The sequence below is a fragment of the Saccoglossus kowalevskii genome, chromosome 16 (assembly GCF_978046115.1).
Source record: "Saccoglossus kowalevskii chromosome 16, keSacKowa6.1, whole genome shotgun sequence".
Taxonomy (NCBI): domain Eukaryota; kingdom Metazoa; phylum Hemichordata; class Enteropneusta; family Harrimaniidae; genus Saccoglossus; species Saccoglossus kowalevskii.
In genome coordinates, this window is record NC_140656.1 from 13,579,764 (window position 1) to 13,595,983 (window position 16,220).

At 36.7% G+C, this 16,220-nt stretch overlaps 1 protein-coding gene across 1 annotated transcript; it reads left to right on the top strand.

The window, feature by feature from the left end:
• The first annotated feature begins 2,973 nt into the window (after positions 1-2,973).
• LOC100374144 (long-chain fatty acid transport protein 2-like) lies at positions 2,974-10,745 on the top strand. The gene is made up of 9 exons (XM_002740976.3): positions 2,974-3,190; positions 4,654-4,866; positions 5,128-5,292; positions 6,653-6,777; positions 7,244-7,438; positions 7,682-7,772; positions 8,367-8,565; positions 9,049-9,146; positions 10,438-10,745. The coding sequence occupies exons 1-9, from the start codon at positions 2,974-2,976 to the stop codon at positions 10,743-10,745; spliced, it is 1,611 nt and encodes a 536-aa protein (XP_002741022.2).
• The last annotated feature ends 5,475 nt before the right edge of the window (positions 10,746-16,220 follow it).

Here is a 16,220-nt window from a genome sequence, read left to right on the forward strand (position 1 = left end):
TCCTGATCAATTGCGATGTGTTCCAAATAAAAAATATTTTATTCCAGTCAGCTCAATTATTTAAATAAAGAGTTATTGTATAATGTACAAAATGTTGATACAATTTAATGAATATTTACAGCTACGGCTTCAATACCGTAGACGATGTTGGCCTGATCGTCAACAAAACATCACCCGTCTCCAGGGCAAGCGACTGGAAAAAGACACCGGTGTTCGGTCGAACCGGTGGAAACAAAATCGTCACTCCCAGAATAACTACGCAAAATAACGATCTAAACTCGAACCATTCGAGCCACAATATTAACATAAAAATGACTTTCGTTGCATTTGACAATGATAAACTTTTTTTCTCGGTCGCTAACGTCGGTACATTCCGCCATTATATTTGAGTGTGTTTGCCACCTGACTGTGCCCGGTGACGTCATCATGTGCGCTATTGGAGGTATGTGATTCGTTGACTAAAATCGTCGATAGTGGGTCTCGTTGAAATCTCGTTACATAGGCATCGCGTCAGATGTATATAGGGCGGAATTAAAAAAAAAAACCGAAATCAAAATCAAAGTAAAATAATAATAAATAAAAAGGCATTAATAACAAAAGTAATAAAAATAAAATTAAAATAAGTTTATAGCCAAAATAATTAAAGCCCGTACACTACATCAGATTTTAATCAGATTGCGCGTCGTATATGCTTGTATTCAATACGCGTAGAACATCCATCCACGAGCGAACGACTTTAGACCTGCATTCTCCGAGCATCGACTAACGCTTTGATTTTTGACCCTCAACCACGCCACCAACGACAGAAATCAGTCGAGGCTTGGAGAATGGAATATGCTGTGGCGGTTGGGAGTGCGTTCACGTGCACATTGGGGAGCCCGTGGCAGTAATGCCAATGTATGTCTCCAGGACGGAGTTGCGCACGCGAATGTACTCTTGGAAAATTGGTATCACGTAAATATATTGGTCTGTTACTCAGCACGCGAAACCACAGACACCCTTCATGGCTGAGAAACATGCCGAATCAATATTGTACCTTAATATTTTGTCGGAGACAATCTTTTCCAAAGTTTTCCGAGGACAGCAGCCATGACGGTGAAAACTGCTCCGAGACGCTCCAGTTGTGACGACACATATCAGTCAGGGTTAAACGAAAACGGGCAGACTCGAGACGGGACACGCGAGCGCACTTCGTGGTGACAGCAATGGTCAGGATTATGTAACGTGAAATATTCATAGTGGGTTTGTTGTCACGTAGACGTGTGCAAAAACATGATAATAATATTTTACCATGTTATCAGTGGGAATACATTTTAAAGGTGATTCTGTCACAAGCACTTGCCAATATTCAGTTTGTGTTTTGCGTGAAAGCACTTTTCAAAACGTTACGATGATGAACACATTTCAATACATATTTCTGGTGGAAACACTTTTCAAAATGTGTGTCTTGTGAAATCACTGTTCTAAGAGTGATAATAAGCACTTTTTTATACATATTCCTGGTGGAAACACTTTTCAGTACGTGTTTCCATTGAAACATAATAATGTGTTATGTGCAAAAACATTCCTGAAATGTTGAAACAAAAACACTGAATGCAAGTGTCTTCATCATATACACTTTTCGTAATAATGCAGATTATAAACACTTTAAGTGTTTTAAAGTGGAGACAACCTTATAAACACTTTAAGTGTTTTAAAGTGGAGAGAAGCTTATAAACACTTTGAATGTTCTACACAAAAATATTTTATTTTTAAACAATAGTGTTGTAAAATAATTGATTTGCAATTTTAAGAAAAACACTTTAGGTGTTAAATTATAAAACAGTTAACGTAATTTTATAGTAGGGACACAAATGTAAAATCAACCAAACTGTAAACAGAGAGATAACTTCGTTGGCCGACAGCGTAATGTAACACACTTTGATTAAAATAACAGTAAGTCAAGTTAAAACAAGTTTTCTAAAAAAAAATATAAACACACACCCGAAGTTTCAACGATGATCGGCAAGCATCAGTGTCTTTGATGATTATATGCTCAGTTTCTAACCGAACTACTTATTTGTTGTTTGCATTGAAAACATACATTTTTTTCAATGATTTTCATTGAATTATGATTGCAATATTTTCCAAAGTACGATGTGTTGACATTTGAAATACCAACCAACATAGACACAAATGTTCGATTTTTTTTAATATCAAAATGTATTTTTATGTTTATTAAGCTAACATTGTAATAACAATATATGCGATAGGTCACTTGGTTCAGCGAGGACCTTATTTTCCGAGATTCGACTATACGGAATTTGAATAAAATTTGTGCTAAAAGCGAGAATCACGCTTATATTCGTCGTAAACGCTCGTTTAAACCCCATTGTAGCTTCAAGTATAACATATATTGTTTCGTGTTCAGGTTTACAACTCGCATTGTAATGTGGTTGCCATCATATTGAACTGAAAGCTTGACCTGCGCCACGTGACTCAACTGGATGCGTGAATCGTGGTCACGCGTGATCTCACAGATTGCGGTATATGTGTTAGAGGGGCGCACTGTCGTGAATCATGATGACCTTCCAGAGACGAACTTTGGGTTCACAAACATTTTGCCGCGTCGCACTGACATGAATGACCTTGTATAAACGAACTTTGGATTCACAAACATTTCGCTATGTGTCGTGCAAGTTGCAGACTAAGCAAACTATTAGTGCAATGCCGTCACCACCAGCTATTAGAAAAGGCTATAAAATTGCGGCGGGGGCTGCAGCAGCCGCCGGTCTAATGAAATATTTGTATCCGTATGCTCGCCACGACCTACGGATGCTTCGAGGAGTAAACGCACTCCTGACAGGTACTAATGCTTACCTAGAAAACAACAAGTACTTCGTGGACATGTTCGAGAAGACCGCTACCCAAGACCCATATAGGACATTCATAATCTTTGAAGATGCTATTTATACTTATGGCGACATCGACTCAATGGCCAACAAATTCGCTAACTTCGTGCACAATCAGGGGTTGAGACTTGGTGACTGTGCTGCAATAATGATGTACAATGAGCCGTCATTCATTTGGAGTTATTTAGGGTTTGCTAAGTTGGGAATCAAGTGTGCACTAATCAACTATAACATGAGAGCCAGGTCGCTTCTGAACTGTATTGAGATCACCGGTGCACGTGTTTTATTAGTTGGACATGGTGAGTATTGTTTAATTGGCCTTTGTTGCTAGTCATCCAACGAACAAAGTAAACGTGGACATCTTCGATATAGAGATCGCAATTCATTGTAATATATATTCCGTTGAACCGTCGCTCTCGCTAGTCCAATTCCCTCCGTCGTCGATCGTTCGCAATGGGCGAATAATCTCTATCTCAGTGTCTTTGTCTAAACACTTTGACATAATAGCCATAATTGAACGAGCATATGTATTCATGAAATAATAAAGTGTCCGATATCAACAATGAGTAAAACATGATTGTTTGATGAATGTTTGACTGAACGCTTGAACCCATCTGAAACCCTGGACCGTTGTTTTGATTAACTGTCACGTCACTGAAATGTCTAGGAAAGTTTCATGGGATGTTGCAAAGTCCCTCGGTAATTACCTACCGTGTGCGGGAGTTAGGTGTATGTAAATATCTTGCGCTCGCTGTAAAGCAAATTAAGGTAGTTTTCTACAACTAGCATTAAAACATAAAAACATGGATCACAGTAAATCAGTCAAACCTTGTAAATTGTGTGATGATTCAAATACAGGCACATCATTCACATTAAATGATTTTACGGGAGAAAGAAGGATGTGTTTCCACGAAAAAAACATATGCAAAATCTTCTAAATCTAAAAAGCGGTTACTTTAGGTCACCGAACAAAATGTTGACATATGATGGAATGTTTCTGCCATAGAAACCATTTGTAAACTAATCATAATATGCAATTTTGATCAATTCTTTTGGAAAAACTTAGTTAGGTGACCATATATTTTTATTTCAGAATGTTGAATAGATTAACCCAAATCCTCTTACTGGATTTTTTTTATCGGTAACAAACCACCTTAATTACTACTGCCATAACTGCATTACATTGAATAACAGTGATATTATTTTGCATAATATAACCTGGATCACGCTGTAAATTTAGAGCACTGGCCTTCTATGTGTTTTTTGTATAAATGATAACTCGGCATACGCTATGAAGTTAAAAACCTAGCATTAAGTTTTGTTTGTTTAAAAAATACCTGTCTAATGCTGTACATTTACAGCACAGTCCATCTATTTGTTTCATGAATTTAATGGTTGAAAAATTTGCTAAACCTGTGAATTTAAAGCTTGAACTACTGAATTGCTGTCCTACAAAAGAACATCAAGGCATATGTAGCCAAGGCTTAAATATACAGCATGGGCAAAGTTATGTTGACATTAATTGTTAGGCTAATACCTTAAAACTATCTTCTACCTCAAATCTTGGGACCGTAAAGCAACAGCGTTGTTTCACAGTGCACGTTCAAACGACATGTTAAACTTGTATTTTATTCGTGCTGGATGGCTCCCTTATTGAATAAGGCTGTGTCGTTTATTTAAAGAAAATAAATACATAATGATTAATAACTATTGAGCTACATATTTTTATTCTCACATTTACATTGTATTTTAATAAACTTAGACAATCATCTAATATCGTACGTGGAAGAAATATCCAGTCAATTACACCAACAAAAGACTGACATATGGACAACTGGTGGAAAAGATCGAGGAATATTCTGGCATATTGATAGAGATTTGTCTAACACATCCAATCAGCCTGTACCAAGAGAAATCAGGGGTCAGCTTCAGAAAACAGATACATCTGTATATATATTTACTTCCGGTACTACAGGTATAGACTGATGTGTGTATTTTAATCATGTTTATAATGTTTGTTATGAAAGTATTTGCTCAGCAATGTGCATACAAATGGCGATTACTTGCAACATACCCCTGAAATAGTGTGATGGTCTTCAAATACACATATGAAAAAATAAATGCAGTTTGTATTCAATGTACGTAAAAAGGATCAAAGGTGTACCTTTGTTTAACTGTACCTAAACCATTTATGTGGAATTGTACATACTATGACCCAGAGCTTTTTTTTTCGTAGGTCTCCCCAAAGCATCAGTGGCATCGCATACCCGTCACGTGAGAGCTGCATTTACGTTGACATCATCCGGTCATGGTCTCACGTCCAAAGACCGAATATATGTATCATTACCACTCTATCATTCGTCAGGATTTTACCTGGGATTCGCAACAGCAGTTAATTACGGTAAGTTGAATATAGTGCAAGTAAACAAACAAATTAACAATTAGAATATGATCAAACTGAATGTTCTTGATAATTGCAGTTTTGTTTTAAAGTCACATATATTGTTTTTTACAGTTTCAAATTCTTCCAACATTATATTGGCAACGCATTTACTTTAATAGCAACTGCTTTTTGTTTTACTGTTCAGAACTTGTCTGGTGATAGAATCACTTCACAATTTACTAAAACACATTGCCAATATATTAATAAATTGAAAGATACTTATTTGTTAAATGATGTTAAACTGGTCACAGGGTACATCCAATAAACGACGTCCCTGTATGCAGACGAGGAGTGTTCACTCACGCACACACACGCGCACACATACTTCAAGTTATTAGTTTCCGCTGACACAAAAGCTGTGAAATGCATATATCAATATACGTGTCTAATCACGTCATATTTAATAAACTCATAAAAATAATACACTCAAAATTATATAATCTGATCTCATGGATGACTCATTAGATTTCCTCCATTCTTGTAATTGCATAGGAATGTTGTTGTCATGCGTATTTCTATTTTGTGTCTGGAAAATTGTCATTATATGTGAAATAAACATATTATTTGTATGTAAATGTCAAAAAACTACCTTTTCGTATACACATGGAACTAGCAAATTACTGGTAATATATATTAAATAGCACAGAATAATCTTATAACAACCTTAATGTTACTTTCCATAAATTACATGTCTATGGTGCATATTATTCACAGTTTTGTGACGTTTACTCTGAAATATCATTAGACGATATTGTAAGCGTTATCATTATTATCACGTCATTTTGAACATGTTCGAACAGTATGGGGAGAAATAAAGTTCCGATGCGAGAATTTCAGACTGAATATTGCACACATACTAAAATCGTGCAATGACACTAACTCACATTGAAATTTATTAATTTAAAATATATCGATAAAAATGTAAAGTTTCGTTCAATTATCGATAGCCATCGGCGGTTGTAAATGCAAATACGTGTTTACTGCTGCGTTTAAAGCGCGGGGGGGGGGGTCGTCACCTTCGCACGCACGGGAATTGAGTCCCAAGCAATGATGACGAACACACGCTAAAAACGCAAAGGCTCAAGGGTAGACGCTTGTTTGTTACAATGACACGCTATGGCCGTCTGACGCACGCGCAGGCTTTAAGAACCATAATTTATCAGCAGAAAATACCATACGAGTCGTAAGCGTAGTTGTGTCAGAATTCAACACAGCTTCAAATTTTAAATATGTTGTTTTTCTCTAAATCGACGGATGTTAAAAAACCTTGTTTTGTACTCACTTCAAACCTACCTTTGGACATTTTAAACACTGTCAGGATCAAGTATGGTTCTTACCAGAAAATTTTCAAGCCATAAATTCTGGGATGACTGTCGTCGTCATAGTGTAACTGTTATTCAATACATTGGAGAGGTATGCCGATATCTACTGACTTTACCCGAGGTAAGACCACTTTATTTTATAATTTTGTAATCACCATAGTTTGCACATTAGTAGCAACTACTGTTTAGGATCACGTATATGTAGATTAGTGTTTCGCAAGGTGGTCAGGTTGGGTTCAAATCATGTTATTGGTTTTGATAGCTATATGAACGGGGACGTTTGAAAAAATGTATTCCCCGTCAAGTTATATTCAGAATAATGCACTGAATTGAGCCATTGTTGGTTGTGCAAGTGATACCGTTCCACTGACGACTGCATCGGAACAAAATAGTGTGTTCATTTGTTTCTGTTTTCGTCACGGTGTAAGTCGTTAATAACAGCGACACTTTTAATCGGCACCTCGCAAATGACATTCGGTCTTGGTGGTATTCACAAGACGCTGCGCATAGGCTGAAACAGCACAACTAATCATGCGATTAGCTTTAGCCATACAAACATTAAGATGTACTCATTGTCTGATTAATAGCATCCCGACGACAGGAAACACTCGGTGAGAATGGCAGTAGGGAATGGACTTAAAGCAGACATATGGAGTCAGTTTAAGAATAGGTTTAACATACCAATTATTTACGAGTTTTATGGAGCAACTGAAGGTAACTTCCTCGGACTGAATTTCGACAACACTGTCGGCGCCGTCGCACGTTCTACACCCCTGCTCAAGGTATGCTGAAGCATCTCAATGCGACTTTTGATTGGACCTTATTAGGTTCAACATAATTCCATATCATCCAATATTTCTGTTCACGATAATAACTAATAAATGCACGGGTACATACTTTAAATACGTATGGAACAGGTTTTGTGGAGCCGCGCTATAAACTAAATAGTAAACATCGACTACTTCTTTATAATGTGAGAAAAAAACATATCGTCTTCCTGATTAGCACTAATTCAATTGTTTCAGTTTCTAATGGGATTTCATTTGATCAAGTTTGACAACGAAACAGCGGAAGTCATTCGAGGTCCTAATGGTAGATGTATACCTGTAAAATTCGGTAAGAAATAATTATAATTGATAAGAAGACAAAATTAAATGTATTCTGTATTGTTTTTAATAAATTTGCTTTGATTCATAACATTTGTAAATATTTGAAGCTTGTAAAACTGCAATCAATAATCAACCAATGCGGGTCACTGCATAGTCCATTTGATATCGTACTCAATTTAATCCCCCTTAGACGATAGTGAAAACAAACTGGGCAATTAAACGCATTGAGAGTTAAATACCCAAATTTCACAAAATTAATAGGTGTAATTTGTCTATATTTTATATTACCAAAAAGTAAACGGCATCGCCGCAGTATTGAAAGTACCGGAATAAAATCTCCCCAACTATACTGTTATTGCACAAATTAGAAAAGTTAATCAGGGTGAGTGGTGTTTCTAAATGTAAACTGTGAAACAGTACACATCATGTTCGATATCGTTATCTGAAGTTGTATTACACGCCTACTTATACCGAATAAACCTAGTCGTAAACAAAATCGAATATTATTTATGTAGGCAATGTACAAATAGTATTGCATGAGACATGACAGGCATATAACTTCGTTCTCGGTATTACTGATTTATTGGTATCTACAATGCAGGAGAACCTGGTCTTCTCATAACCGAAATCAGTGACCGTATAGCATTCGAAGGTTACCATGGAAATAAAAAGTTAACTGAAGAGAAAATAAGTAGAAATGTATTCAAAGACGGCGACGCTTATTTAAATTCTGGTGATGTAATGATTTTAGACAAGAACTATTATTTGTATTTTGTGGATAGACTCGGAGACACTTTCAGGTAAGCATGTTTTTAAGTATAGAAAATGGTAATTTGTAATCATTAACAATATATACACGTTTAGGCCAGTTTACCCACCAGAATATGAGTGAATAATGAGACTACAATTACAATTATTCACATATCACAGTCATTAATTTTAACAGCTATACTACTAGTAGCCGTATAGTAGTATGTTCTAATAACCATGACAGTCAATCGTGCATTTCAAGCACTGACCGTGCTAAACGTGCTACGATAAATATGAATATATATTCAGTATTCTGTTCTGACCAATGAATTAATTATTTTCCGAGACATCCACGAGTCTAATTAATTAAATTTTAGGTGAATTGCTGTTTTATGTATTTTGACTAGTTTTTGGAAATGACTTCATATAAATGCATAGTATGGCTGTTTTTCTATTTTGTGAACACAAATGCTGAACGCACGAACTTCATCACCTCATTATTTGTGATTTAATTCATTCTTTATTTCCCCCAGATGGAAAGGTGAAAATGTCTCTACTACCGAAGTGGCCAGCGTCTTGACCATGTTTCCCGGCATTAATGAAGCCAATGTGTACGGCGTGCAAGTTCCCGGTATGTCACTAATGTTTTTGTTTTTGTTGTGCTATCAACCTAAACAACCCTCATCATTCTATACAATAAATATGTAGAACATACAGGACGTTTTACACTAAACCTATAGTCGATTCTATACATTCTACGCCATCCCATTAGATGAACTGTTGTATTTTACATTCAATCAATCAATCAAATATTTTATTTTACCTAATAATGTACACTTGTAGTTTACAAAACAAGAATCAATTATAAATAGGTAAAATAGGAACCAGAAATAGCCGTTGGCTAATTTAGTCTGATTCCTCAAAAAACAAAATGAATTACACTATCTTTGAGGGTGATTTATAATAACCTGAACCTGTAAGTGAAGCTAATAATAATAATAATAATAATAATAACAATGATAATGATAATAATGATAATTATTATTATTATTCAATTAATTTTTCTTTCATTTTTAACTTAAATAATTTCCTTGAGGTAATGTCATATATATTCTGTGGTAGCTGGTTCCATAGCTTTGGGCCAGTATTTTTAATAGAACGTTGACCAACATTAATACGGTACTTTGGAATTATTAAATTTCCTTTGGTTTGAAACCTAGTATGATAAGTTTTGGGTACATGCTGAAAGAGTTGGGATATAGAATTAGGAAAATGTCCATGAATACTATCAAAAACGAAAAGGGCTAATTGGAACTGGTGTTGTTTGTATATATCAAGTATATTACAGCTGCTAAACAATGGGAGAGTATGTGAAAAAGGAGGTGAACCAGAAATAGTACGTACAATTCGTTTTTGAATAATTAGTATTGGATGTCAGCTCTGTTAACTCGTATTAGGTTTTTCGGTAAGCACACACTGTATGATTTATGATGTGTATTAATATTATACTATAAATATTTATACCACTCTTGGCCATGTGACCAATTCTCTGGTCGTGTGTTTATTTTTTCAACTCCCCACTTTGTCTGTTTTTCATATGCAGATTAGTAATAACTACATTTGCACAGTTTCGTAATTCGCATACTTGTTAGTGTCTGACATTTCTGAACTTAGAGCCTGTCCCTGTTTGGAATTTTAGATGTGAATCATTCTTTTATTTATGCAAATGTACTGTTCAGCTGATAGCAACGAGACGAAGTGTGTCAATTTATTCTGCGTGTTCGTCTGATTATCACAAACACGGCTACTTGTGCGATTTACTTTGTGTAGTACTATGCACATTTGTCTTCCCAAAATAATAATATTATACACTCTTTTGGAATATACATTTACAGTACGGTGCCTAACTGTTTTGATTCTAGGTCAGGATGGCCGAGCTGGTATGGCCGCCATAGTATTTAACGACGAACAAGAATGTGACATGCAACAGTTATACAACCACGTGACAAAAGCTCTACCATTGTACGCATGCCCTATGTTTCTCCGGATAACACAGACGCTCGAAACCACCGGTACATACAAATACAAGAAAAAAGATCTGATGCGCGATGGTTTTGATCCAGGCAAGACATCAGACAAATTATACTTCAAGGATTTTACTAAGAAGACTTACTCGCCATTGAATAAAGGAGAATTTCAAAAAATTGTTTTCGGTAAAGCGAGGTTATAAACTTTGAATATGTCGAAGAACCCCCACTACAGTGGACCATACACAAACTAAACTTATTAATCATAATTTTTAGGTACAATATCACGTACCATTTTAGTAATAACGAATTAACTTTTCGTTCAATGCAGTTGAATTATCATATTTTAAATGTTTATATATCACCAATGTAGCCATATTATTCAATTTCATATCACTTGTTATATCGACGATATTTCATATGCAATGTTATGCAGAGCCATAGTCTAAGCACCTGTAATTTAAACGTTACCGAATCACTTACAAAAAAAAACATTTCTCTTTCAAGAAAAACTGACGATTTTTTTTATCGTTTATTTTGTTATATAATCTCTGAAATAAACATACTTTCTAACCATGCTGGTTATCCACAATCACGCTTGTAATAGCGCCGTGCACGATGATCAAAGCGTTTATGATGATAAAAATCTCGTTCGTCAACACAAGCTGCAGCTTCATCACTATGCAAACAACAATCAGCTATATCCTATGTTTCATCATAAGGAATCTACGTTAGCATTTAACTCAATTAAGACCTGAGTCTATGATCAAGGAATGGATGACATAAAACAAGTTCAAACCGAAGTATTGCTCACCGGGTTCAAATTTACCAGGTTCCCCGATCCACTTGACAATGTCACAATTTTCCCTAGTTTTGTTGTACCTGCTGCTCCTGTACGTAATATCGGAGTATCTGTTGACAAAACACACGGTTTAAAATTGCCGTGAGATACTTGTTTGTAACTCTGGAATGACAATTTGAATCTACCAGGTGTGCTTGTGATTTACATGACAAAGGATGTTTACGATCTACTTACTTGCCCACGGCTGCTAGCTAGACCACATTTCAATTGGCTCACGTAGAAACCCAGGTGATGTACCTGACTCTGGGCCATTTATGCCTATAAATAGGCTAGACTGAGGACAGTTGTGGTCCACCATTTCAACTGAGTACCCTGTGTGTTGCTGCTGCGATATTGTGAGACAAGTGATACAGACTTCAATCCTTATTCTGTGAGACTTGTACAAACTGCTCTGCGACCCCCTGCTATCAGCGGTGCCTTTAAGAATAACAGCGTTCCTCTACAATCAACACTCCCGTATTCCTTCGTCGTTGTGTTGCAGAAGCCATTGACTGTCATCTTTTTCCACACCCTGGAACTGCGAGTTATCACCAATGCACACTTCTCTAGGCAATCCCCCATTTTAGTGAATTTTTCATTGTATTTTTCTGTGCTTTATTTCTTCTAATTATTTTGAGAGGTATTAAAGCCAGGGACTTTAACTCGATATTTTGGTGTATGTGTATTTCATTTCCAGTACTATTGTCTTGTCTACCCAATTCTAGCAGTGAAAAAACTCCATGTTCAGTATGAGCTCTGTGAGTGCCCCTCTCAATAGCATAAGCAGGCCTTACCCTGTGAAAGACCGTTACTTGTAAGTCAGGATGTATCTGGTCTTTTCTGGTCTACCGTTAGGAGTACATATTCTCTACCTTTGATCTGTGGGTAATTTGTCAGTTTTATTTTATATATTTTCTGTATTATTAGCTTCCCCTAAGAGGAACGCAGACGCTTTGAGTTTTACTAATTTTAGCGATTGGGACAATCCTGATCTTAACGAGTTGCCTCAAAATAGCGCCACCACAGGTGAAATAGAAACATTTTCAGCCAATCAGATTGCACTGAGTGTAGAAACATACAACTTATATTTTAATTTATATTGTTGTATTTCACAATAAAGTTACAAATACGATTTTAAATGCATGCGTATCCTAGCTGTTTCTTCTGATGTTTTGTACGCGCATAAATACGGTCGAGAACAAGCGAATCGACATCGTTAGTGAATAAAATACAGCCCGAAACTCAGCCAACCCTTTGTTGGTGTTCGCCTGCGGCTCGTGCATATATGTCGTGAATTGTGCAATATCTCGTGGTATACCCGCCTTCGACGGGGTTATTGCTTAAATAAACCAAATAAGCATGTCGGTTAAATTAAAATATACAAAAACGGTTTCTTGATTTGTTTGGCCGCCAGTTTATATTGTGTGCACCAAAAATCAATGTCAATATGATTAAAGGTAAAGTCAATGATAGTGCCACTCCTCATGCATAGAGATATGATGAATGATTTTATCAACTATATCATGATTTATATTTCAGTCAGTTTGACAGTGGTTGCCATGACATATACTGATAAAGGTTAATGACAAGACCAGATGGCGAGCTGGTCGAAATCAACCAAAAACATCTTATGACTCTGCAGTTTTTAAGATACAAGACAGTAGCTGTAATTCTAAACCAATGTTGTTTGCGATTTTAAACTAAGGTAGTATCTTTGTGGAATGTTAGTGCGAGATTATTACCCCATCAATGTTAGTTAGCGTTGACAATGTATAGAAATGTTTTCTCTAGACAGCTTGACGAGTAATTAATTGATTATGATGTGTAAAACTTTCATGTGATTGGTTGTTTGTTGGAAGGCAAGGCCTTGGAGTCTCTTATACTGATTGTAATTGGTTAAGGGGTGACAAGAAATAAAGATGGATTCAATGCTGTCTCGGGTGAAAACCAGGGACTTGGCAGAGAATCGTTTTGGGAACATGAACGAAGCTTGTGTGTGTCTTTTGTTAGCCTAGCGTGGAAACGACCGAACCCCGGTTACCTAAGTGAAAGGTTTTTAACCATCAAAAATACCTATCACACGTGGTGGATAACCCTTGGGCATTGTGTTCAACACAAAAATCATCCTGTGAAGAAAAGTGAAATGACGAAGAGGTGTCTTTCTTGTGAACCGAACTAACAGCTCCATGGCAGAGACGACTCAGAAACCGCGCTCGACGACTAACACCGTTACCAGTATGGCACCGATGTACAACGCTGAAGAGATGAAGATTTCAGAACCCCTTCGGAAGGACCAGTACCGGATAGGACTGTATAATTAAGAATTGAGCGACATTAAAGACAAGAAGATGACAAAGAACGACCTGGACTAACGCGACGACAAGAGAAGAAGACGCTATATAGACTTTGAATTAGAACTTTAGCTATCTGTGTATTGCTTGGAGAACTGCTCGCTGGACACTGTAACTGACACTGTGTAACTCAATAAGGACGTTGAACTCTTTTCCAGAACCCTAACCCTATTGCTAATGTAATGTATTGCTTGCTTTTCTATCTTTTTTTTACCGTTTTTTTTTGTGGTATTGAATTGTATGTATGCCCAGAGACACAGAGATGAATAGTAAGAATAGCGGATATTTTGGTATCGAAAAGATTATTAAGGGTAGGCTAAGGAACGGTAGAAAAGAGTATCTTATTAAATGGGTGGGGTACCCAAAAGATCAAAATTCTTGGGAATGTTATGAGAATTTAAACGAACAGGCGAGATTATTTTTAGAAGACCATCCGATATCCCTTATGGGATCGACGAAAGCAAACAAAAGAAGGCGGGAAAAGTTGATTAATGGTTTAGAAGTATATTAAAAAGAGATTAGTGTGTGACAAGACGAGTGTTATTTAGGCCCTGGGACGCACATCATTCATTACTAACGATAATACTTAACGAATTCATTCATACGAGATCATTTCTCAAGGAGCGTGGAAAGAATCCATGATAAAGCCTAAGTTTAAATTACATGGAGGTGTTATGTCCGCACTATAGCTACGTACGGGTTTGGTGTTGGGGGTCACACTTTCATGAAGACGCCGGGCGGTGACGCCATGGACAATTTGATGAGAACATAGGAAACGCTTTAGGTGGGTACTTAATTCTACCATTCGACCACGCAAATTGAGAATTGGCCACGAATTTTTCATTTATCATGTGTCATACCCCTTTCTTTTCATTTCATTACTAATTTATAGTGCGTCTCCCGAGAAATTGATGTCAAGATGAGAATAGCGTTGATATTTATTAGTGTATTACTGGTCGTACGATGGAAACCGTCTGTGCAGATGAGAGATTATGTTCTGCGCCCCAATTATGGAGTATTGTTTGAACGGGTAGCAAACATCGATAACAGCCTAGCGTACTGGCATCATACGTTCGCAATACCTTATTTAGATATTCCTATGATGAGTGTGAATGAGTCATTATGTTCGAACGAAACAGTTCACCTCATTCCGAAGTTTTGTGAGGAATACGGGGAAACTTTGAAGTTAGTCGAACAACAGAATAAGTTCTATATGTATCATATTTCGAGAGATGAACGAGCGATTCGTGTGTTATTTCCAAAGATAGAGAAAAAGAATTTGGGAAATGAACGGCAGAAAAGGGGATTATTAGACTTTGTAGGGAAGGTATCGAAATCTTTATTCGGAACGGCCACGTCGAACGACGTAAATATTTTGAGACGACATGTAGCGGCATTGGAAAGTTCCACCAAGGTTATGACAGATCAAATTGTTGCGTACGAAGATGATTTAAATTCATATGTTTTCACATCGAATAAAAGAATAGAGAATGCTCTGAATGGGATTAAGGAAAATCATGAGGCCATTTATTCGATCGTATCTGATTTATCGCAATGGAGAAAGCGCTTGAACAGAATGGAACTAAATCAAGAGGCGTTAGAAAAAGAATTAAATTATGAACGGCGATCCACACATTTAATGTTTCGATATGCTATTCAACGCCTACAAGCGTTACAGTTACTTGAAAGGGAGACACAACGTAGGGTGAGTTCGATTGACGTGTTATTACAAGAAAGGTTACCTTTGCAGTTGATAGGACCGAGAGTGTTAGGGGATGCTTTAAGGGCAGTGCGAAAGAAACTACGAAAGAAATATCCTAATTTTGATATAGCATACACGAATTTGAATTATTATTACCATAATGCGAGAGTGACATTTCGGCGTACAGACAATAATGTGTACATAAAGGTTGGAATCCCCATTACTATAAAAAACGACATATTCGAAGTGCATAACGTGATAGTCATGCCTATGCCCCTCCCTTATGATTTAGGTGATAAACCTCAGCATTTCGACAATAATACAGCAAAGAACGGGCGCACGAAGGTAACGTCAGTTGCAGAGTATTTTGGGGTTAATGAAGATGAAACTTACTACATTGAAATGAGTGCAGACCAAATTTCGTCTTGTACTGGTCTGACAGTAACAGATTGTCCCTCTGTGATTACCATGATAAATATGCGTAAGTCGTCGTGTACGAAGGCCTTGTTCTATGATAATAAAGAGGAAATTCATAACACATGTAAAATAGATTTAATACTCAACCCAGTATACGACCCTAAGATTCTCGAAATCGGACAGGGGAATATTTTGGTGAATAGCAATGATACAAAATGGTTAATAGCATGCGGGGATAAAAGCCCTGAGCCTATTGAAGGTTGTACAATGTGTATAATTAAATTGCCCTGTGGATGCGCTATAAATTCCGACAATCTCTATATATCGCCATTGTTAACCAGTTGCACAGAAGACGAGGCCCCACGTT

Bases quoted from the DNA above. Each gene is read 5' to 3' on its own strand.
- LOC100374144 (XM_002740976.3), top strand. From the start codon at position 2,974: ATGGCCAACAAATTCGCTAACTTCGTGCACAATCAGGGGTTGAGACTT. The intron at 3,191-4,653 runs GTGAGTATTGTT...TAATAAACTTAG, and splicing joins TGTTTTATTAGTTGGACATG to ACAATCATCTAATATCGTAC. The intron at 7,773-8,366 runs GTAAGAAATAAT...TCTACAATGCAG, and splicing joins ATGTATACCTGTAAAATTCG to GAGAACCTGGTCTTCTCATA.